Below are 23,654 nucleotides of genomic sequence, written 5' to 3'. Positions count from 1 at the left end.
CTGCTTACCTTGCAGAATTACGACAACAAAACAATAACAATTATTGATTACTTCAAGGAAAACCAGACTATAAAAAGGGAGCTGCAAACCAGGTTCGGTGGAAGCGTGGAGTGGGCGGTGACCCCTCACGTTTTCCCCAGCACAATGCTTGCTCTGTCTATATAAAATAAACCAATCGAAATTTTCCTGAATATCGAGACTTTGTTTCTCGTTTATAACAAGGGGCTGCAGCAGAGCTGGGAAAGGGTCTGGAGCACAAGGCTGGGGGGCTCAGCCTGGAGAAAAGGAGGCTCAAGGGGAGCTTTATGACATCTGAAAGAAAGTTGTGGCAGGTGAGAGTTGGCCTTTTTCACCCATGTAACAAGAGAACAGGACAAGAGGAAATACCCTCTATTTATCCCAAGGTTTGGGTGAGTAGATTGGATATTAGGAAAAATTTCTTCATCCAAAGGGTGCTGAGGCATTGGAACAGCCTACTCAGAGAAATGGTGGAATCACCATTCCTGGAAATGTTCAAATGTGGCACTTGGGGACACTGTTTCATGGTGAGCAGTGCTGGGCAATGGTTGGCCTGGGTGATTTTGCAGGTCTTTCCCAACCCTAGTGACTCTGTGATTCTCCCACCCCACCTGGGCCCTGGTCCTGCAGGCACTCATAAATTATTATTAATGACCCAAATCCAGGAATAAAAATTATGCTTATGCTTTTGGCAAATGGGACCTGTATGGGAAGAGCCTTGAGCACTCTGGAGGCCAGGATTCAAAGTCAAAATGACCTCAACAAAATGGAAAAAGGATTGGCAGCATGCAGAGTGCAAGTCCATGCAGACATGTGATAATGATCCATGGCAATGTGAGATAGGAACTTGCTGGCTAGCCAGGCCTTTTACAGATAAAGATCTGGTGTAGAGTGGATCAAAGAATCAATTGGTGATGCCGCTGTGAAAAAGGCAAACATTTCATTGGGCTTATAAACATCACAGGTATCATGTTTTGAGAAAGGTGAGGCCTGGTGGAGAGATTCTAGTTGGTACTTGGGAACAGCTCAGGGTCTGGCTGTGTAGGACTGCAGGACCCATCTGTGTTTAGTCTGGGGAAAGTCTCTGCTGGGCTGTTAAGACTGTGGGGATACAATAACCATTTCTAAATACCTAAAAGGCTGACGCAAAGAGAAAGGGAATAAATTGGGTTTTTTTCCCCAGTAGGGATTAAAACAAAATGTTGCCAGCTCAACATTGTAACGAGGACAATTCAGGGACGTTTTCAAGGGTTGAAAATGGTTAAATCTAGAAAAGGTTGTTTAATGAGAGTAAGGACTCTCCACTTTAAAATCTGAGGATTAAAAACAAACAAACAAACAAAAAAAAAACCCAATTAGAAAAAATCAGTATACATGCTCCTGTATGGAAAGTGTTTAGTGCTGATGCTGTTTTGGGGCAGGAGCCAGACCAAGCAATGCCCCAAAGTTCCTCCCAGCTCTGTTCAGAGAGGATCAGAACTCTCCCTTAGGTTTCTAACTTCCAACTTCAACACAGCAAAGCAGGTGTGGAGATGTTTTCCAGACAGGTCCCATGTCCCAGCCCTCACTACACAGGATGTGAGAGAGGATCTCCTGGGAAGCCCTGACCCCTCTGCCCACTGCTCCCAATTCCTCTCCAGCAGTGCCATGGGAGAATGGCACTGCATGCAGCTGCTGCCAGGGAAGGAAGAGCTATATATGGATGAGAACTTCCTGCAGGGATGAATTCCTGTGGATTCCCATGGCCCCCTGCCAGTTTCCAAGTGCTGACCATGGGCACAGCTCCTGCACACCCCACTGGGACTCAGGAGCTATTCACAGCTCTTCTTACTCCAGCGCTGACACAGCTGGATCTGGATGGCAAAACTCCCTCAGGACAGTGAGAACTCCAGGTTGTTGGGTTCTCCTCCTGCCTGCCCTCCCTGCTGCCCTGCTTGGGGACAGTCCAAACCCTCTGCTGTGCTGCACCTGTTTCAGGCTGTGCTGGTTGTGTTGAGATTCTCTGCAGGATGCCCATCGTGGCATTTCACCTCCAGGTCCCCTTATCACTGGACATGTGGCAGGAGCTGACACACCTGCAGGGGAAAGGAGAAGGAAATGCTTCTTGATGGGCCCTGGAGGGGTTTGAGCTAGGGGTATCCAAGGCTTATTTATACAGGACACAAGGTGAACTTGCAAAGGACAGGTTAACTGCTCCTTGAAAACCAGGCCAGGGCTGTGAACTAGAAGTGAACAAAATCCAAGTCCCAGTTAGTTTCAGATGGCACCTTTCCTCAAAACTGAGAATTTTACTCACCTTTCTACTGGCTGCTGGTCACTAACACTGTGCAAAGCAACTGAAACTTTTGTTCAGTTTAAGTTTGGAGACTTCAGTATATGAAACCTGCTGGGATTATGTGTCTCTGCAATCTGGTTTCAAGGTTGCCTCCATAAATATTACCACTTCTATATCTAGAATGTTTGTAGACTACAGCAGCCCCTGACTCATGTAACCAGAGCAGTGTATTATGCAAATGCCTTCCTTTTTCTCATATCCCAGGCTGGTAGATCAAATCTGACTGCACTCAACCCTCATCTATCCTTTACACATTGATCAAAGCACAGAATGCTGTTTTGAAAAGGAAATGCCATTGAGGGTAATATGCCGTGTGTTGTCTGAAAAAAAGGATCTGCTGATAAGGATCCCCGTGTGATTCAAAGTGACAGGATGAAATTACAAAGAGCCTGTTGTCACCTCTACCTCCAGTTCAAAGCATGGACACTGCAGAGAAAAGAGGTTCATGTCTCTGACCATCTCCTCCTGGCCTGCATCTGCCAAAAAAAACTCATTCAGTATCAATAAGTGATACCATGTGAAACATTTCCCTCAGCAGCATAAGAGAAGCTATTTCAAAATACTGCTTTGAGAGATGCTGATACTGCCAGGAAAGTCAGGGAGCTCTAAAGAGAGGGAGAGAGGGTGGAGGATGGCATACAGCATGAACTGCATGAGGTGGCACAAAACAATACAGAATCACAGAATGCACTAAGTTGGAAGGGGCCTTAAAGATCATCTCATTCCAAGCCCCCTCCCATGGGCAGGGTCACTTTCTACTATCCCAGGTTGCTCCAAGCCCCATCCAGCCTGACCTTGGACACTTCCAGGGATCCAGGGGCAGCCACAGCTTCTCTGGGCAACCTCTGCCAGGGCCTCACCACCTTCACAGGGAGGAATTTTTTCTGTATAAAACAAATCATGCCACATCACAAGCTGTCAACATCTTCCTGCTGCTCACCCCAAACTGAAATATGCACCCTCAGTTCTACCCCTGTCTCCCTGAGTCCCATTTTGCTGACATGCAGTTCTCAGCTGTGCCCTGCTGTCTCAGGAAGCTCCCTGTGCCCAGACAGGGTGCTGGGACTTTTCCTGCAGTGTGGAGCTGCACCTCTCTGTGATGTCTGCCTCAGCCACCTGCACACAATCTCTGGTTTCCTTGTGTGCCCATCCCTGGGCTCTGAGAGGTTTGCTGCCTGACCTCATGCCCTCATCACTGCTTGTGCTGTCTTCTCTGAGCTACAGCTCCTCACCCTCTTTCTGACTGGCATGTTTAATTTGAGGGTGGTAGTATTTTTCCTTTCCCTGTTTTTCACTCAGCTCTGCCCGTGTAATCCCACAGTGCCCCGCTGTCACCGACAGCAAACTCCTCTGTTACGTAAGGACAGGCACAAACCTGCCCTTCCCTGCCTGCCCTGTTTCCTTTTCTGGATTGCTGCTTTCTAGGTCTCCTCACCCCATTACAACCCGTGGGTTTGGTCTAGTTCTGCTGCTCCAGCTGTGATTGCTGGAGCCTCAATAAAAGTCAATTTGTCTGCCAAATCCTTGCCATTATTGCACTGTCCTCATTAATGCACTTCATAGTCCCGTCCCACCTGTGAATATTTTACACACACGAGCAATGGGAGATGGAATTCCCTGTGAATCACAGAATGCTGCACTGCAATGCTGGCTTTGCAAGGAGAGTGTGGGACAGCAATAGAGGGCAGGCAGCAATATTCCTAAATGCTGGATCCCAGGAAGTGCCTCCTGGTGAGATGCACTAACAGAGTATTCACAGAATGGTTTGGGTTGAAAGGGACATTAAAGATCACCTCATTCCACCCCCTTGCCATGGATGGGGACACCTTCCACTAGACCTGATTTAGCTCTAAAACCTATCCAAATGGATCTTGAACTCTTCAACTCACACCACTAGCAAATTAACCCAGGGCAGAGTTGTAGAAAGCAGGAAGGCTTCTCCAAACCAAGCTTTTTGCATCTTCCCTGGCAAGCAGGTCCAGGCACCACATCCCTGCAAGGTGCAGGGAGGGCAGACACCCACCCAGTGTCAAACTACACCAGGGGAGGTGTAGGTCAGACATTAGTGTTATAAATGAGAAACAAAAGTCTCAATATTTAGCAAAATTTAGATTGGTTTATTTAATACAGACAGAGCAAGCAGCGCTGGGGAGGCAGAGGGGTCACAGCCCACTCCATGCTCCACCAAACTTTGGTTTGCAGCTCCCTTTTATAGTGTGGTTTCCTTGTAGTCATCAATAATTTTTTTTTTTTTTTTTTTTTTTTTTTTTTTTGGTCATAATTCTGCCAGGTAAGCAGTGGTGATGCTTCATTTCAGACCTAAGTATTCTGGTTTATACAAACCCCAATACTCTTATGATTAACATGAATCTTTTATCAATTATCACATTAGGATGAATTTCGTGATAATTGATAAATGATTCATGTTAATCATACAAGTTTTGCAGTTTGTATTCTTAAGAATACTTAAAATAAGAAAAGAACATGGACCTAGATAAAAGGAAAGATATGGTTAAACCCATTTTGTTTAAATTCCCCTAGTATGAATTTTGTATATTGAATATTGTATACGAGTTTATAAAAAAAAAAAAAAATAGGGTTTTCCATAGTCTGAAATGTTTTTTTGCAGAATCAGACTTTCTGCCTTTGTGTGATCAATCACACACGATCTGCTAAAGATCAGACTTCCCACTTCTCCTGTTTTTTATCTGCCAAGACCAGATGGTTACATGAACAATTGTCCCAAGAGCTGTCCCACAGAAGTTTGGAAGTTTCTTTGACCACCACTGCTTACCTTGCAGAATTACTACAACAAAACAATAACAATTATTGATTACTCCAAGGAAAACCAGACTATAAAAAGGGAGCTGCAAACCAGGTTCGGTGGAAGCGTGGAGTGGGCGGTGACCCCTCACGTTTTCCCCAGCGCTGCTTGCTCTGTCTATATAAAATAAACCAATCTAAACTTTGCTAAATATCGAGACTTTTGTTTCTCATTTATAACAATTTCTTCACAGAAAGGTTGATTGGAACGAGCTACCCAGGGAGGTGATGGAGTCACCGTCGCTGCGGCTGTTTAAGGAAAGACCGGACATGGCACTTGGTGCTGGGTCCCACGTTGGACTCGGGATGATGGCGGAGATCTTTCCCAAGCTAACTGATTCTGTGAGGGACTCGGGCGGGCTGCGGCAGGAGCAGAGCCCGGACCCCGCCATAACAACGCCCCTCCCTCAGCCCCGCTGAGGGGGAGGGACCCACTGCTGCGATTGACAGCCGGACCGCCCAATCAGCGCAGCGCTAGTCACCACAATTGACAGATTGACAACTGCATTGCCCAATCAGAGCAGCGTCCGCCGCGCCCTCCCCGCCCCTCTCGTCTCGCACAGCCGGCGGCTTCACCGGAAGCGCAAGCGGTCACTTCCGCCCGTTGCTAGGTAACGGGGAAGGCAGCTTCCGGGTTGCGGATGCACTTCCGGGTTCGCCGCGGTGTTACCGGGTCGGGGGCGGCGGCACCACCATGAGCACCATGTTCGCCGACACCCTCCTCATCGTGTTCATCTCCGTCTGCACCGCGCTGCTGGCCGAGGGTGAGCGGGCCGGGTGGGGGCTGTGTGCGGGGGGCGGCCGGGAGCGGGAGAAGGGGCGGCATCGGGGCCCTGGAGAGGCGGGGTGTGAAACGGGGCTCGGGGTCACCCGAACCGCCTCACGGAGAGGACAGCGCTGAATCCCCCAGAACGGCGCTGAATCCCCCAGAACAGGAGGATGCGTGGGGACATCATGGTTTTGCCCAGTAGCTGTTGTGGGAAGGGTGTGGAGAAATCGCCTGACCTTGCAGTGATGGTGGTTTAAGCTGCTTGAAAAGGTTTTTTTATATTTAAATAGTTGAAATAGGGGCAGCTTTTTAAAGAAGTGTTGGATAGGTGCCTTTTGGGGTAGTCACAAGTCACAGGTTCTATTTCTCACATCATACTTTATCCCCAAATTTCCTTTATCTACGCTCCTCAGTCCCAAATCTTCATCCCACACCTGCAAAACAGGTTTATCAATAAAAGTAACAACTAAAAACTTGTTTCAGTTTTACACCTGTAGCTCACTTCATGGTTTATTTTACAGTTCCATTTTACTAGGAACTTGGAATGGGGATTTGAAGGGAAGGGATGGTGCAGTTTGCTGGTGCTTTGTGCTCCCTTGGCTGTTTTTAAGTGGCTTTTGTAGACATAAAGTTTAATTTCTGGATTTGCTCTCTTATATCAGCATTATTGCAGGATGTTTTTTCTTCCCTCATCACTGGTTGGGTTTTTGTTTCAGGTATAACCTGGGTGCTGGTTTATCGGACAGACAAATACAAAAGATTAAAGGCTGAAGTGGAAAAACAGAGCAAGAAATGTAAGTACTCACCAGGGGCTTGTTTCTGTCCTTAATTCTGATCTTTTGCCTTGTCTAAATTGCCCCTCCTGTCATTGACAGGAGGGAATAAGAGAATGGTACTGGCATCATTTTTTCTGCACATGAGCAGCCAGTGACTGAAATAAATGTCTGAAATACATTCAAAGATGCAATTTCTGCCTTTCAGGGGTGAAGAGGAGAATTTGAGATCTGTAGAAAGAAAGATTTTGGGTTGAATAATGAATACCACGAGGAAAAAGCATTTTATGTAAAGATTAGAAGTGGTGGTTGATGGTGGGCATTGGGTAAAGACAAAGCCATCATAGAAAGGTCTGAGCAATCAGCTGATGTAAAGCCAAATTATCCTAATATAAACTGGAAGCAAATAGGCTAGGAAATATTAAGAAAAAAGTCCCAGAATCATTCCACAGAGAGGTCTGGGAGGCAGTAAACAAAGGATGAGGGAAGAAGAGAAAAGGGAGCTGAGGGTGAGCAGTCAAAAGATCTGTGTCAAATATTAAGAGAAATGGTAAACAGGAGGGAGCATGGAGTGTTTAAATGGGCCTGTCTGTATCAGAAGCCAAGTTGCAGAGGAGAAGTTCTGACCTTTCAGCCTCTACTGTGTACACCCCACCCAAGTTACAGCAGTGACAGACAGCACACGACCAAAATTTTTTTGGGGGGCCAAAATAGAGCTGGTTTCACCTTACAAATATCTCATTATGGTGTCAGTGCTCTTTAATGCATGAGAGAACAATATTATCACATATTGCTCCTACCAGCCCAGTTTATTCCAGCCTTCCCCTGGGCAATTTAAACTGAGGAGTTGAAGTATAGTCATGTTTGTGTCACAGCTCCGACATTCAGGGCTTTTGTCATCACAGCAGGAGCAGATGGGGATTGCATCTCTGCCTGCCTCCCTTGAATCCCACTTGTCCTGTGTGTGGGATGGAATTAGCCCCAGAAGATCAAGTTAGAGAAGGAGTTGAAACTCAGCTGCAAACTTAGTGTTTGTGCTGTTCAATTCCAAAAGCAGTTAGCAGGGTTTAATCTCTAGGGTTTAATGATTGCTGTAAGAGTTTAATGCTGTTTGCTTTTATAGCTCTCCTGGTATCTAGGCTATCATCTGTTAAAGGAATGATATGAGGTTCATGCATCTCAATTAGTTTTTTATCTCCTTGTCTGATTCCACCCTAACCCTAATCCCCTCACCTCCCCACCCCCCAAAAAAAAAGGTAAAGCTGAATAAGGAGTCGGTAAAAATTCGACTTTGCTTTTTTTCCCTTCCTCTCTTGTGCTGAGGACAGATGGCTGACCTGAGGGCTTGCAGCTTGCCAAGTGGACCACTTGAGCCACACCTTTCAACTGTTATCTAACACATCTGAAACAGGAAAAAACACATTTGAGACCTTTAAGCTCTCCCATGAGAGTCCTAGCTAATCCTTAGGATTTGCAAAAACAAAGGGGCTGGGTAGTGTGTTTGAGCAGACATTGTTACTTCTTAATTTCATCTCTTCCTGTCCTCTCCTTCCTAGGCAGAGGCTCAGCGTTGGCTGAGGCTGCTGAAGGGGTTGTTCTGGGAGAATCTAGGGGTAAATTTACCAGGCTGAAGTCTGTCCCTGGAATTTCTGATGTGTTAAAGTGGATGTTCCCACCGACAGTCCTGAGGGAATTGGGGCCTGGAGTTCCTCAGGCTTGGCATAAGGCTTAATAGCACAGTCTAGAGTTTAGACCTGGGGTTGTGGGGTTGTGTGGGCCAGGGCAGGGATGGACTGATGGGGTTTTCCCAGCTGAATTTGGCATAAGGAAGGCTGTGGAGACAGTGTTCTGTGGGCACTGTGTCATCTGACACCTCTCTCCCATATTCCCGAGGGACACAAGCTCTTTGTTTCCCTCCCTGCCCATCAGAGATCCTCTTGTTCTTTGGGAAAAGTAATTGTGTCTCTTCATTGCCATAGAGGGTTGATGCTGAGGTGACTTGTCTGGGCTGATGTGATTTTCTGAGGAGTTGTGACTGACCCAGGCATTTCATATGGCAGCCCTACAAATCCTGGTGTGGCTTGGAAGGTTGGCTGTCTTCATTTCCTCTGGGCTTTGAAATCAGGACTGGAAGGTCTGTGCTAAGCTGGTACTTCCTGAGGGAGGGGAGCCCCAGCAGTCAGGTATCTGTCAGCCAACAGTGAGCCAAGGCTTTTTGTTGATAGAGTAGATGTGGTACATGCAGTTTGCATAAATACAGAGAGTTCAAAGTGAAAAAGGGCTGATCTGTTGTTAGACCATGGTCATGCTTCATCATCCTTGCTTCCTGGAGTACTCTCGTTATAGGTCTTGAATGAAAATGTCTCTTGCTTCCTGGAAAAGCCTTTTCTGCTTTTTCCTTTGCAGCACATTTACTGTGTTCCCATTTCCTTGTGCTGGCTCTGCTGGCCTGCTGTGCTGCAGTGCTGATTGGTGGCAAGTCTGATTTGGGGTCTTAGTACCTTTGACCTTAGGCTTCTGCTTTAAAATATTGGAAATACTTCAGTACTAAGGAATTGGAGAACAGAGAGCATTTCCCCTGAGAATGGCTGCCTGTGGAGAAGGGATGTAGGAGAACACAGACTTTGCTGTATTCTGCTTCCCACTGCAGATAATTGGGAGCAGAGCTTGCCATAAAGCTCTTTTCATTCCACTTGCTGAATCAAAAGTACTGCCTGATGCTAATGACAAATCAGCAAGGGTCACTTGAGCCGAAATTGTCCCCAGACTGCTCAGTCCACATGTAATGGGCTCTTGACAGAGTGCAAAATTAACCCTTTAAATATGTTTGTATCTTACCCAAGATTTTGAAACTTTTTTATTACAGTTTTTAAGTGATTGGTGTAATCAGCTTTGGTAGTTGATTACTCAGTGTTTCTGAACATGTTCTTAGTCCTACTTGGCTGCTTTTTGTGTCCCTGTTCTGCAGAGGAATAAAACGTTTTGTTTGGTGTAAGGAAAAGAAGTGATGGTATCACTGTGTAGAAATGATGGAGTATCTTTTCCTTTTGCAGTGGAAAAGAAGAAGGAAACGATAACTGAATCAGCAGGCCGACAGCAGAAAAAGAAGATAGGTAAGACTGGTGCCTCAAGAATGGTGGAAAGCTGAGAAACTGATGGAAGTGATTATCCTTTCCTTCCTTTCAAGGTTATTTATTCATTTGCCTTACTCTTCCAAGGCAGGAGATACCCAGCCTCCTGATGGTTTTGATCAGATAGATGGATCACTGAGATGAGCAGCGCCTCTTGCTGAGCTCCCCGATTTTTTTCTCCCATTTTAGCCTTGATATCCATGGCTGTTACTAACTTCAGCTGTCAAAGCTCTTTGCTGCAGTGCATGGTAGCTTGCTGTAGCTACAGGACTCTAATTGTGAATTTGGTATTTTTTTCCCCTTCATTTGAACACTTTAGAGCTGAAGATGTTCATGTTAACTGTAACTGTGCTTAGATTAATTTCAGTTTTGACAAATCAGTTTTGTTCAGTTTTAGGCAGTGATTTATTTTTCCATTCTTTGTCAGTAAGCAGAATTCTTTCTGGGTTAGGGTAACTAAGTACTGAACTAAGCAAGAGCATGGTACAGAGATGTTTAAAGGTTTTAGGAGGTTCTGCTGTCTACAGGACTTGCAACGTGCAGCAAAGCTCAGTAAAGTTATTACAGAGATCGTGGCAGGAACACTTCTGAGAGCTCCTGGGAGTTGGTTTCCTCATTCCTCTGTAACACCAGGTAGCTGGATTAGTCATTTGATCTGTACAAAGCTTGGGAATTATAAACACATCTTCAAACAGCTCTTCCTAGGTAGAAAACCTGTTGTCGTTAGGTTCCTGAAGGGACAGGAGCCAAAATGCTTCCTCTTTCAGTGCATTTCAGTTCTTAATCTTGACTAATCCCTGCATGGGATGAACACTGCTTGGTGGATAAGGCAACTTTGAAAGGGACCATATGTGACAACTGCAGATAACATTCAATAAAAAAAGCGTGACAATGACTTTTTTGCAGGGCACCATCCAAGCTGTGTTCCTAGCAGACAATATTTTACTTGTGCTTGGACTAAACCAATAAACACTAGAACCTGAGGACTTCAGATGCTCCACCAATTTTTATACACTGAAATAATCTTGCTTTGCAGATGAAAAACAAAGCACAAAGGGACAAAGATCAGAACTTAGGAAACAACCACTGATTTTGCTTGCTGTGATGCTTGCTGGCCAAGCCTAAGATTCTCACACTGATTTTTTTGGGGTTTTTCAATTTTTTTTTTAACAAGTGCTGCATAACTTCAGTATTTCTTTTGTGTTCAGGCAAAGATGAATTATTGGTGTTTCTGAAAAACGAAACCCTAAATGTCATACTGGACTTGCAGAAAATGACTCACAGCTGTTAAATGGTTTGGAAATCTCTGATCTCAGTAACTTGTCAAGATGTCAAGGGTGTCAAATCATTCTGCAAGATGGGGCATTGTTGTCACAGCAAATCTACTTGTGCTGGAGTTCTTCCAAGTTCTACCATTTTAGTTAACAAAAAGTAAATATTGAGCTGAGGCTTTATGGATAAGTAACAGCTGTGGTACAGACCTGCCTCAGTTGCCATCTGTTCTGAGCACAGAATAAGACAGGAGGTGTGTGGATGGTATTACTTGGTTTCATAAGGGATGAGTCATGCATGTGCACAAGGAGGTAGAGGGAATGTTGCTTGGGAATGCTTAATTTGGTGTTTCCTACTTAAAAATCTTTAATTTTAGCTGTATAATGAACCAATTGTCACATTATGTATAAATCACCTTGGGCACTGCTGGAACAGGACACCTTTAGCATTGGTGTAGCCTTCTGCCATTTCAGTTTAAAGAGATGATTTGTTAGCTTAAACCTTGCTACTGCTTTCTGTGTCCATGTGCTTCTGGAAGAAAAGACAGTGACATTCCCAGGAGTCCACACGAGTGCTGGATGGACAGCAAAACTAAAACAAAATAAAAACCCCCAGTCCTGGCAAATCTCTATCATTCTATCCTCATGATTTGTGTTCCAATGAGCAGAATAAGATGATTTTGGCCTCCAGGGAGCTACTTGTTAACCCAGTCCTCTTTCTCTGTGTCTTTACCCAACTGTAAACTACCCAGTAAAGTGCTTATCAGGCTCTTGATGTGTGATTTGGGCAGGAACAGACCATTATATAGCTTGGTAAATCACCCAGAACATGTTCATTTTGAATCTGTAGACATAGGTGAGAGCTAGGTCAGGTATACTGGACAATCAGAGCTGTGTTCTTTCCTCTATGTAACCTTTAGCCCACCTAAATAGATGCTCAGTTAACAGCAGAGGGGAAAAAACAAGTATTTGTGCCAAATGGGATTCCTGAAGAGCTGACCTGTGGTTGCTGAAATGTCCCAGGACACAACCTTCCACCTGACTCAGGAAGCAGGTGTCTGAAAGGTTCCTGCCAGAGGGGATGGTTTGCAGTTTGGAGCAAATGGAAATAGCAAAGAGGGTTCTAAGAAGTTGGGTAGGGATCTTGCTGTTGCTTTTCATAACACTGACTGTGAGTTCCTGTGCTTAGCAGGGCCTGGGAGAGAATTGTGGAATTTCTGAGCTGTGGGGCTCTTGTACTGAAACTTCAGTGGGGATCCCTCCAAATTCCCATGCTGGATAGCCCTTGGCAGCCCTTCTGCATCCTCCCCTGATGCCTTGAGATGCTACCTGGAACAGAGGTTAGGCAGAATTTAAGGGATAAAGTAGGGATTTATTAAAAGCCCTTCAAAGGATTCACTTGGGCAGTACAAGAGCCTGGCCATGGCTCCACCCAAGATGGACTCCAAGTCACGAGTTTTCACACTTTTATAAGTTTTGGTCCATTTCCATATTGGGGTTAATTGTCCAATTCCAGCTCCAGGTTCTGCAGTCCCATCCTCCCAGATTCTCTCCTCAGTTTGCTGCTGTTTGCACTTTTTGGGGCTGAAATTTCAGCAGTGTCCTTGGTTCTGGGGCTGGAAAAGGATTGTTTTGTTTAATTAAACTGTGAGGAGAACTTGCTAACACTTTATATGAAGTTCAGAGTTACACACTAATGCAGTACAGAGTCTGGAAAATAAGAAAGCTAAAACTTAAGGCATCAACCCTCTTCACTCATGCTGTTCTTTGGCTATTCCTTCATTATCCACATCCTTACTTCAGCTGGCTATTGCTTCCCAGCCCTGGCTGCCCCTCTGGATCCTTGGTCTGAGAGGAGCACAAGGCATAATTGGGACATGGGACAGGGAAGGTGACAGATAGTGGGTAATGCTGAAGGCCAGAGCAGCCCTCCAGTGAGAGACATGGAAAATGCCCTCTTGACAATATGAGTATCTTTGAAGTCTGTGGTGGTTTAAGGACAGACTAAATTTCCAAAGTATATCCTGCAAAGCACAGTAATACACTCATTACTGAATTTCATGTAGAAAATCTCTTTCCTCTTTGGAGACTTTCCTAGGTGTGAGAAGAGTGCAAAATTCATTACTACCAGCAGGATTTTGGCATTGCTGAGTTGCAGCTCCCAGCTCTATGCATGGTTTTCCCTTTTGAGACCTCCAAAAGAAAATCCTTACTTATTCAATGTATATATGATAGTGTGCAGCAAATTGATCACTACTCCCTTTGGGAACTGTGGTAGAGGGGCACTGTTTTTATTTCCTGGCAGCAGTGCTCATGCCCCTGTGTGAGTTGGTTGAGTTAGCAAATCTGACACTGGGTGCATTTCTTTCAAAAGTGCTGAATGGGTGATTCCAGCCGCCTCCTCTCTTTGTGCCTGACTTGCTGCATGTTGCTGTGGTGGAGAAGCAGTTGGCTATGAACAATTTTTCACTTTCTACTGTCTGGCAAAGAGAGCTGGAGTTGATTTTGGAAGCGTTATTTGTTTGGAGAGCCAAAGAGGTTAAGTTTTCCTGGAAATAAAAACACTCTGGTTTCTAGGTTGACATAACTGATTATAACTGTTGATTTTGTCTTTCCAGAGAGACAAGAAGAGAAACTGAAGAATAACAACAGGGACTTGTCAATGGTATGAAAAATCAAAGCCTGGTGCTAACTGCTGAAGATTTCAGTCAGTTTTCCAACAGAAAGGCTTAGTTCAATTGGCAGACAAAGCTGCTTTTCCTTTGGAAAGGTCCTTCTGGATTTTCTCTAATAACTACAGATTTTAGTATGAGCCACAGAGTTACTGCCTCATCTCATGCCAGACCTTAGCTATTTTCATCTTTATAAGTCTCCATGATGTTTTTCAAAGTAGAATTAATTTTTCTGGCTTCCTATAACTTTGGTCATTGTAATGATCCCCTGCTGGGAGTCCCCTGGGAATCCCCCTGATGAGTTTTATAGGCTTAAGAAAAAAATAAAACCGGCCCATGCAAGGTGACAGGACAATTCTTGAGCACTTTTTGGTTTAATCTCCCTGAAGCAGCACTTCCCATCAGAGGCCCACACTGTGGCTGCCTTCATACCCAGTCTCTTTGGGACTTCTCCAGTCACTTTTACAACCCCTCTGTCTCCTGGGTCATCCTTTTTCCCTGTTGATTTCAGTGATCTGTACAAAGCCTGTTTTTAAGGGTGTGAGCTCATAATACCTCAGTGTGGGCCTGTTGTTTTAAATATCTCTTTTAAATTGTTGTTTTAAATACTTCTGACATTTCTGCTTGCAGGTTCGGATGAAATCCATGTTTGCCATTGGCTTCTGCTTCACTGCCTTGATGGGAATGTTCAATTCCATGTAAGTATCAACTTCCTGCATTTATTTCTGAAATCTTTATGGTGCACCTATTTTCCACCTTCCCTTCATCACTTGAAGTGTTAAGAGTGGCACTGTCCAGCCAAGAATCATAAATAAATAAATAGATCCATATTTCTTATGAAGATGTGGTGGTTTGGTTGTCACATTCACACTCTGCTCAAGAGGGAACACTGAGTACTGAACACAGGCAAATTGAACAAATTGCATTCAGTCTAGACACAGCTTTAATATCATTTCTGCATGGGAACATCCTGATTAGGGCAAGTTTGGTGCCTGTCAGGCAAACATCTTCAGTCTTCAGCTGCTTTGGCTTTGCTGTAGTAGTGTGTGACCAAAGAATGCTTTTGCAAACCAAACTGAGTCAGCTCCCTTGCCCTTAGAAATGAAATGTAATTGCAGAGTTTGTTGTTGCCCTACTTGAGGTAATCAGAGTCCAGATATAAACAGGTCCAGGCATGGGCTTCAAGCTTCATTTGCTTTAAAAGTGACCTGGGATAGGTGTAGTTTAAAAGTACAGACAAGAAACCCCACACTGGTTTGCATGGTTAGAGACAGCTTTGTTTCAGATATGCAAATCTGAGAGGCTGTGTTTGGTTTTTAAAATTTGATTAACTTTAAATATGAGCTGTTGGCTGTTCAATCTGAAGATGACATGAATATTGTTAGGATAACATTTAGGAGGTTGCTTGAGATCTGGGCAATATCCTTGCCCTGCAAACAGGAATTTACAGGAATTCTTGGGCTCTGAAGCCTTTGGTTTCTGTGCTGGCAGTCCCCAGGATAGCCAATTGTTATTTTTCTGGAGATCTGTGGGTGGATAAATTGCAAACATGGGGTAACATAATAACAGAAGTGCCACTGTGTGGATCCTTTATTTATTCAGCTTAGTCAGACTTCAGCACTGAGTGTTCTGAGCAGAGCAAAGCAACCCAGCACTGGAGAATTTTAAAATTTGGGTACAGTCTTAAGTTGGTGATGTCTCATTTCACTGCAGCCCTGAGCAGGGCTGGAGGTGCATTGTGAGCAGTGAGGGGCCTGAGGGAGCATTTGTAGGGCTGCACTTGAGACCTCCAAGTGTTTGCCTTGCTCTTTGGCTACAATACAAACACCAGCACCTGCCCCTAAAGCAAACTGAAAACCAAACTAAAAATGCTTTACCCCACTGTGCCCACCTTCCTAGAGCGGGAAGAGGCAGTTGCTCTGAGTATTCTGTGACTTACAAGTACTACAGAACTGTAAGTTTGTTAAGGACTTTAGGAATGAGTTGGTTTGGGTTAAATTTTGTATGGCTCCTCCTTCCATAGATATGAACTTAAGGAAAAAAAAAAGGTAGAATAAACTTCTACCAAGTTTACTTGTTCCTCTTTTGAGGATTCCTGCCCACAGAGACCATTTGTTCTACTGAACAAAGAATTGATGTGAACCTTTGGGCATATCTTTTATTGAACTGCCTCTTTCTTTAGGGGGAATCTGAGCAGCAGGAGTATCCATGGAGGCATGGTGGGTGTGGTAGGAAAAGGAGGAAAAGGGTGGCTGACACCTGCAATGGCTGTGGCCACATTTGCTGCTATTCCTGTTCTTGAATGAGTTCATGGCTGCTGGGAAAAAAGGAGCAGGAATTATGTGGAAGCAGCACCCTTTTTGCAGATGGCTGCTATTCTGTCTGAGCACCTCACCATTGCCAAGTGTTCCCTTAGTCAAACTGGAAATCACTGGATGATTTCCTGCTGCCATTCCTGGAGTATCAGCAGTACTGGGGCAGCAGGTTGAACTGTGATGGAAGGATGTGGAAGTGTCTGCAAGGCTGGTTTAAACCCAGAGAGCAGAATGCTGTACCTGAGACAAACAGCTGAGTGACTGTTGTGGCTTAAAAGGCTCATTATAGCAGTGAGATCTGCAGCAGCAGTGGCCTCCAGGCCACCAGAGGTTTCACCTGGGGCAGAAATTACCTTCTGCCTGTCTTCATTTTCTCTTGCCAGGAACTTTTTCATGCAATCACTTCCCTGCCTTACTCTAAGAGCTGTGCATTCTGGTACCTCTTGATAACTGTGAAAACCTGCTGGAATTAGAAGCAGGTACCTCAGGGTGCTACTGCTGAAGTACTTGTCATTCTCCCAGCAGGAATAACGCAGAATTTTAAGCCACTGGGGGATGTTCCAGGGAGATAAACATCCGTTCCGAGCTCTTTTGCCAAACTGCCTGTGAGATGTAAACAAAGTTGGCGTGTGTTTGAGCCGTGGCTGTGTGAATGCATCTCCACAGGAAAGAAGGCTCATTTAGGATCTCTTGAAACAAGAAACACCTGTTCAAAAATCAGCACATGCAGAGAAAATAACATCCAAATATGCACATGCTGATGAGGCATCATACACATTGACATCAAAAGATTGGGTCGACTGTCTGGCTTGGGAGAAATCTTTGCAAACTGGCCAAAATTCACACTCTGCCTGATGCCCTGGAATGTGGGGCTGGAGGGATTCCAGGAGCAGGACATGCCGCTCGGAATATGCGGCATCATCCTGCCTCTGCACTGCCTGCATCCCCACAGCTAATGCAGAGAAGCTGGGCTATGAAGTGTGCTGCTGATGGCTCTCTTGTGCATCCTGAGGAGCACAGCTGCACAGGGAGGAGCACAGGGAAGGAAAAGGTGTCTTTGATTTATGCTCTGGTTTAAAAAACGCTGTTTTGCTTGAAGCAGAGGGTCTGTCTTGCTGCTGCAGTACAGCAGGGTGACAGTCATTCATCTTTTATTGAAGTGCTGACTGTGTTCTGCTAAACCTGACTTAGAAGTAAAATGCACCAGAAAACTGCAAAGCACCAAGATTTCATGAACCAGCAGCTTGTCCAGGCGATCACTTAAATCACTAGGAAACACTTTGATGATGGTGAAACTATTCCTGAGGGAATCCTGCCCTGTGAAGGGTTTGGAAAGAGAGATGTCTTTATCCTCCTTGGTGTAGTGTATGGAGCGGGGCTGGAGAAGGCAGCAAGGTGCTTTAGCCTTCCACATGGCCTTACCTGCTCTGCTGGCCTGTTGATGATGTCACTTGTTCTTTCTATATCCAAAAGCTCTTGTGCTGTCTCCAGTGGTGATCCAGTGCTCTCTTTTCCAGATTTGATGGCCGAGTGGTGGCAAAGCTTCCGTTTATCCCCCTCTCGTACATCCAAGGTCTCTCCCACCGCAACCTCCTGGGGGAGGATTACACCGACTGCTCCTTCATCTTCCTCTACATTCTCTGCACCATGTCAATCAGACAGGTGAGTACACTTTCCCTGGAGCAGGGAAAGCATATCCCCATCCAGGAAGAGGAGTGTTCATGTGTAATCTTGGATCTGTTTGGGGTTGCTGTGTTTGTCTTCATTCCTGTGCCTCCTATTCAAAGCAGTTCTAGGCTGGAATCATTAAAATAGTTGCTGTCCTGGAGGGGCATGGAGACTTGGCTGGAGACTTGCACCAGGGCTCTGGGACAGAGTAGGCAGAAATGGATTCCTGACTTTTGTGATAACTTTGTGGGTTGCCATACCAAGAGATTGTCTCCTTCAGAAGCTGATCTAAATGCTACTCCTTAGTAATTACAACTTTTACATTATGTAATTTTTTTACATTATGCATTATGTGCATCTGTACAAACAGCAGCATCTTTAGGGGGAACTTCCTAGATGGCTTGCAGCTCTACAGAAGTTTCACCAGTCCATAAAGCTGCTAGAAAAGTGAGGAAAGAGTTAAAGCTGCTCTTTTGGGTTTGTCCTTCCTGTTTTTGCTGGCTGCCTGTTTTTTTTTCAGAGTCTGAAGAACTGTACCTTTGGTGTCTAGTCTCTCCCAGCATTAGGGACGTGACACAGAGAGGGAGTCTGGTATGGTAAGCCAGGAGTAGGCTCCACAGAGCTCTCCAGCAAAGTTCCACAGTCCCATCTTTTGGAAGAAGATGAGGATATCAGTGAGGATAAGAGACTTGTTCAGGAGGATACACTGGCAGCCCAAGTGGCTGGTGAGGACAAGAAGGCCTTCTCAGTGCAACAAGAATTCTATTTAATTTTACACTTCCACCCACAGGGTTCTGGGGATAAGTTAATATGCTCTGGATGAATGCTGGTGCAACTAGCTGCAAATTACCTTCTCTTCTGTATTTATATTTCCCTTTTATTTGATTCACTTCTTGAATTCTTGCTGCTTTTCTCTCCCTCACTTGTTGCTTTTCCTCAGGGATGCCGAGGAAACTTAGACTAAGGGACTTAGACTTAAAGCAGATCAAAGGGAAGTGGAGCTGGAGTGAGCTTGATGAAGCAGCTCCTTAGCACAGAGTTCCTTTAGTCACAAAGTGCATGCTGTGGATGGAATTCCCCACAGCCCTTTGTTTTGGGTGCTTGTGCTGACATGGATCCCAGTCTGGTCCTGTGCAAAAGCAGATAATGAATTATAGAATCACTTATGCTGAAAGGATCCCCTGGGGATTCATCTGGGCACCCCTCACTCCAAGCAGGCCCAGCTCCACCAAAGGCCAGGCAGGGGCTTCCTCACTCTCTTTGCTGCAAGATAAACTTTCACTTCCCAGTGACTGGAGCTGGGTTTGCTGCTTTGAAAGCACTGAGAGCTCTTATTGACCTCTTAAGATCACCTTCCAGAATTCCTGGGATGCTGTGGTGTGATGATGTTCCTTCAGGCAATCTTGGCTGGTACTGCTGTGCCTTACCTATTACATGGAAAGTCCTTTTTTACAGTGTTGTAGATTACAATAGGGAACTAAATAGCAACACCAGCAAGATTTTTCTACACCATTGGGCTGATTGGGGAACTCTCTTGCTGAAAAATCCCTCATTTTTTTTGTCCAAAAATATAATTCCTGTGGTTAATTCTAATGCTGGGCATTTCCTGATGATTTAGATGGTGAAACTGGTGGGCAGCATGAGCTGAGGGGCAGAAATGCCAAGCTCTTTGCAGTGGGTTAAGCTTGCATAAAACTTTGGGGAAAAAATTGCCTTTGTGCTCAAGAGCTTCTTCTGATGTCCCTGTGGAGGAGGAAAGTGAGTTTATTGCTTTGGAGAAGGGTGTGAGACTGTAGTCTCCACAGTGCTGCTTATCTACGTGATCATGGTTAACAATTCCTGCACTTCTCCAGCTGTCAGGCAGCTCAGCTTCTTCCTCCTTGCTCCAGGGAAGGGCAAGGACACCTTAGTTTGCACAAGAGGTCAGAACTGAAGCTGTGATTGCTGCTGGCATCCTGCTCTTGGCTTTATTGCTATTTGAAAGAGCCTAGGTGATAACAGCATTGGGAAGAGCACTTCAGAGCTCTGACAGGCTGGGGGAGAGGGCAAGAAAGTAATTAAGGGCTGAGAATGGTGCCAAAGACTTGCACTTCGTGCTTTCTGTAACCTTGGAGGTGAAGGCTTTGTGATCCTTTGTGCAGAAGGGGAAATCTTGCCAGGTTGGCTTCAAATCAGGTGCTGGCCCGGGGAGGACAAGTGGTGTGGGAGTCGGTGTTTGGCTTGATGCTGCTGAAACAAGAGGAGGAGCAGACATACCAAAAATCAGGGAAAAGGTTGTGAACAAACCAAGGAGACCATAGTCCCTCAATCTTTCCTTAAATCCTGGAGCTGTCTGTGAAACCATCAAGAACAGGGAAGAGGTGTTCCTGTGGAGCTCAGAGGTAGAGCAGGAACTCGGGTGTGTGGGAAAAAGCAGCGACCTGGTGGGAAATGCAGGGGAGTCTGCAGGGGTGGGAGACTGCTGGGGTGGTGATTGAAGTGACATTAGTGGGACAGGCAGGAGCAGCATCAGGGACTCTCTTCATGTGGGGGTGATAAACTCTTCAAACACTGACTGGGAAGCTCTGCTGCCTGTGACCTGGCCAGCATCTCCCAAAATAGTCACCTCACAGTGAGTAACTTCCTTTGCGCTGTTCCCAGCTCTCCCTGGCACGTAAATCCTGTCCCCTAGTTCCTCCTGCCTTCCTGTTTGGAGAGAGGAGGGTTGCTGGGAGAGGCCTTCCAAGGGTCCTTGAGCTGTTGGGTTTTCAGCTGGGAAAGTCTGCTGCTGGGCTGGGTGGGAGGTGCAGTGTCAGGGTTACATCCTCTGTCGCTGCCCCTGCTCCTGAGCTCCCAGCCTTCACCTGTGCTGTTTGGGAAGAGGGATATGCTGCTGTTCCTGGGCTGTTTGCTGCTCTTCACTTCCTTTTCACACGCAGCTGAGCTGTAGATTAGGCTGCTTCTCACCGAAATGTATTCCCAGGGGGAAGGGGAGCCAGCAATTATCCCTACTACCAGGACTGCACTTTCCCACAGAGCCTGGTCTTAGGGCAGGGAGCCACTTGCTGCCTTGTCTGAGGTCCCTTCTGGAGCAGCTCCTGTGCTTCGTGCAGTCATTTAAGGGACAATCAGAAGAACTCAGATGAGAGATTTGGATCCCTAAGTCTTACTCTTCCCTCCCTGCCCCTGAGGGTGATGGTCGAGCTTGTGTTGGAAGTAGACAGCACATTTCCTTGTCCAACGTGGCCCACAGCAGATGGGACAAGGTTTCTGCTGGACCTTGCCCCATCTTTGGTGTTTCCAGGTGTAGATTTCAGGATTGCTGTCCAGCAAAACGTGCTTTGGAGCTAGTGTGCAATGCTTTCTGCCTTACAGAGCAGTGGGGTCTGCATGTAGGGGTAATGCTGGACAGTGTCTATAGTCTGGAACTCAGACAGACAGACTGTCATCTCCCTTCTTCTTCAAGCAGGAATAAACTTTAGCACTGCAGTTCTCCTCTCTCTCCCTGCTAGAAGGAGCAGGGAGGAGGCAGTGCACAGGTCCTTGGTTCCATGGATCACTGTAGGATCTCTGCTCCGTGGGTGAGCCAGCAGGAAGCTGACAGGACAGGGTCCTGCAGGCTGCTGGCTCTGCAGCACCCTCTGCTGTGCTGGTCTGTCCCTTGACTGCTCCTTTCCTCCTTTCTGTCCACTAAGAGGAACCACAGCAAGGAGTTAATTCTCTCATACATACATATTCAGCTGCTGAACATCAACCATGGCTGGTTTATGTATGCCATGGACTAAACCTGATGTAATTCCTCTTCATGTGTTCCTTATGTGTGGGCTGAAACCTTCCTTTTCATAATCTCGAGCTGGAATTAATCCTAATTTTGTTTTATTTTAGCTACTGTGGAATTGCAAAACTATCTGCTTTTTTTCTTTTTTCTTTTTTCTTTTTTCTTTTTTCTTTTTTCTTTTTTCTTTTTTCTTTTTTCTTTTTTCTTTTTTCTTTTTTCTTTTTTCTTTTTTCTTTTTTCTCTTCTTCTCTCTTTTTTTTAATTTTTTTTTTTTTTAGTTTATTCTCCTTCCATGATAAAAAAAGCTCAAGAGCTCTGTGACCTTGCAGTCTGACCTATCCTGACAGTTATTTTGGAGAGGACACTCAGGTTTGAAGAGAATCCTTCCTCCTTTTGTTGTCTCAATAGCCAGCACTGGTGGTGACATGAGGAGGCCACAGTTGTTTTCTTCTTTCCCCTGTGTCTCAGATGCCCCTTTATTGTCAGCACTGCAGGAGCAGCATCTTGAGCTGGAGTTTCTTATAGTGAAGGATGAAACTCAGAGAATTGGTGGCTCTTTGTAGTTGCACTGTTGTGAAATTTAAAAGAAATTTCACAAAAATCAAGAAAAACATTCAAATTTATATATTTTGCTCTGATACTTTGGCTTATGCCTGGCTCTGCTAATTAGTTCTTCCCCTGTTTGTTGTTTTCCACTGAAACACTCGGCTGGGATGCAGATGAGGTCATCCCAATAGTCAGGTTTTGGGGTTTGCTCCATATGTCCTGTTATCCTGCATGTCTCCAGTGCCCCATTGTTCTGTGTGCAGCACTGGCATTCATGTTAATTCTGGGACTAAGCTCCTGACTTGCACTTGGCACACACTCTGGTTGCCATGCTGCTGTCCCAAATTCCAGCTGCATTAGGAGACTCCAGCTCCCATGGCCACCAGCAGCAGTGCTTTCTGGAATTTGGGAAAACCAAGAGGTGCAGGAGTCTGCCTGTGAGTGGTGCTGGGAGCCTGCACTGCAGTTAGATGAAATACCATTGCAATTTAAATAGTGTGTGTAAACAGTGTGGGGTGTGTAGCTGAAAATGGGAAAGCACCCTCATCCAAAATATGGTGTTGAGAGGCTTTTGTTGAGGTGGGAAGAATGGCCCAGCCACTCTTGTCTGGCTCCATGCTGAGCTGTTTTGAACATTTAGGGAGAGATTGGATTAAGATGGATTAAGGCTATGTGGGTGAGAACCTGAATCTGTTGAAGCAGGTGGGGAGGTTTTACTTGTGCTGCTGGAGAGAGTCCAGCAGAGGCCACAAAGATGATTTGGGGTCTGGAACATCTCTAATGAGGAGAGACTACAGGAGCTGGGCCTGTTTAGTCCAAAGAAAAGACTGAGAGGGAATCTCATCATATGAATGTCTCAAAGGTGGGTTTCAGGAGGATGGTGCCAAACTCTTCAGTGGTGCCCAGCAACAGAATGAGGAGCACTGGCCATGAACTAAACAAGAAGAAGTTTCACCTCAACGTGAGACAGAAATTCTTTACAATGAGGGTGGCAGAGCACTGGAACAGCTGGCCAAGGAAGGTGTGGAGTCTCCCTGTCCGGAGACATTCCAAACCTACCTGGAGGTGTTCCTGTTACCTCGTCCAGGTGACCCTGCCCTAGCTGGGAGGTGTGACTGGATGATGTCCAGAGGTCCCTTCTAACCCCAGCTATTCTGAGAGCAGAGTGGGGATTTCTTGCTCTTTGTTTCCCTCACCGTGGCCTGACCTCCCTGCTCTTTGCTGTTCTTGCAGAACATCCAGAAGATGCTGGGCCTCGCTCCTTCCCGGGCTGCCACCAAGCAGGCAGGAGGCTTCCTTGGCCCCCCACCTCAGGCAGGGAAGTTCTCCTGAAGCACAGCCCCCACGGGAAGCCTGACAGTGCAACACGACTGCCTCGGCGAGGTAACCAGACGGGATTCTGCTCCGGGCATCACCTGTCCAGAACCAGGCTATGCAGTATTGAAATCATCACCCATTTGGAGTATTCCACCAGCAGTTGTCCGTTCATCCAACCAAGAAACTTCACTCGGAAGATAGCGCGACCTTTGTTTCTGAGTAATAAACGGCATGGGCATGTTAATTACTGTTAGCAGCG

The 23,654-nt window shown here is 45.7% G+C and overlaps 1 protein-coding gene across 1 annotated transcript; it reads left to right on the top strand.

Moving 5' to 3' along the window:
- The first annotated feature begins 5,695 nt into the window (after window positions 1-5,695).
- TMCO1 (transmembrane and coiled-coil domains 1) lies at window positions 5,696-23,639 on the top strand. Its single transcript, XM_056497586.1, has 7 exons — window positions 5,696-5,940; window positions 6,662-6,739; window positions 9,772-9,831; window positions 13,739-13,785; window positions 14,423-14,490; window positions 17,625-17,769; window positions 23,312-23,639. The coding sequence occupies exons 1-7, from the start codon at window positions 5,871-5,873 to the stop codon at window positions 23,408-23,410; spliced, it is 567 nt and encodes a 188-aa protein (XP_056353561.1). The 5' UTR covers window positions 5,696-5,870; the 3' UTR covers window positions 23,411-23,639.
- Window positions 23,640-23,654: the final 15 nt, after the last annotated feature.

The sequence above is a fragment of the Oenanthe melanoleuca genome, chromosome 8 (genome assembly GCF_029582105.1).
Source record: "Oenanthe melanoleuca isolate GR-GAL-2019-014 chromosome 8, OMel1.0, whole genome shotgun sequence".
NCBI classification, from domain to species: Eukaryota; Metazoa; Chordata; class Aves; order Passeriformes; family Muscicapidae; genus Oenanthe; species Oenanthe melanoleuca.
This window is presented reverse-complemented; position numbering and strand designations above follow the sequence as displayed.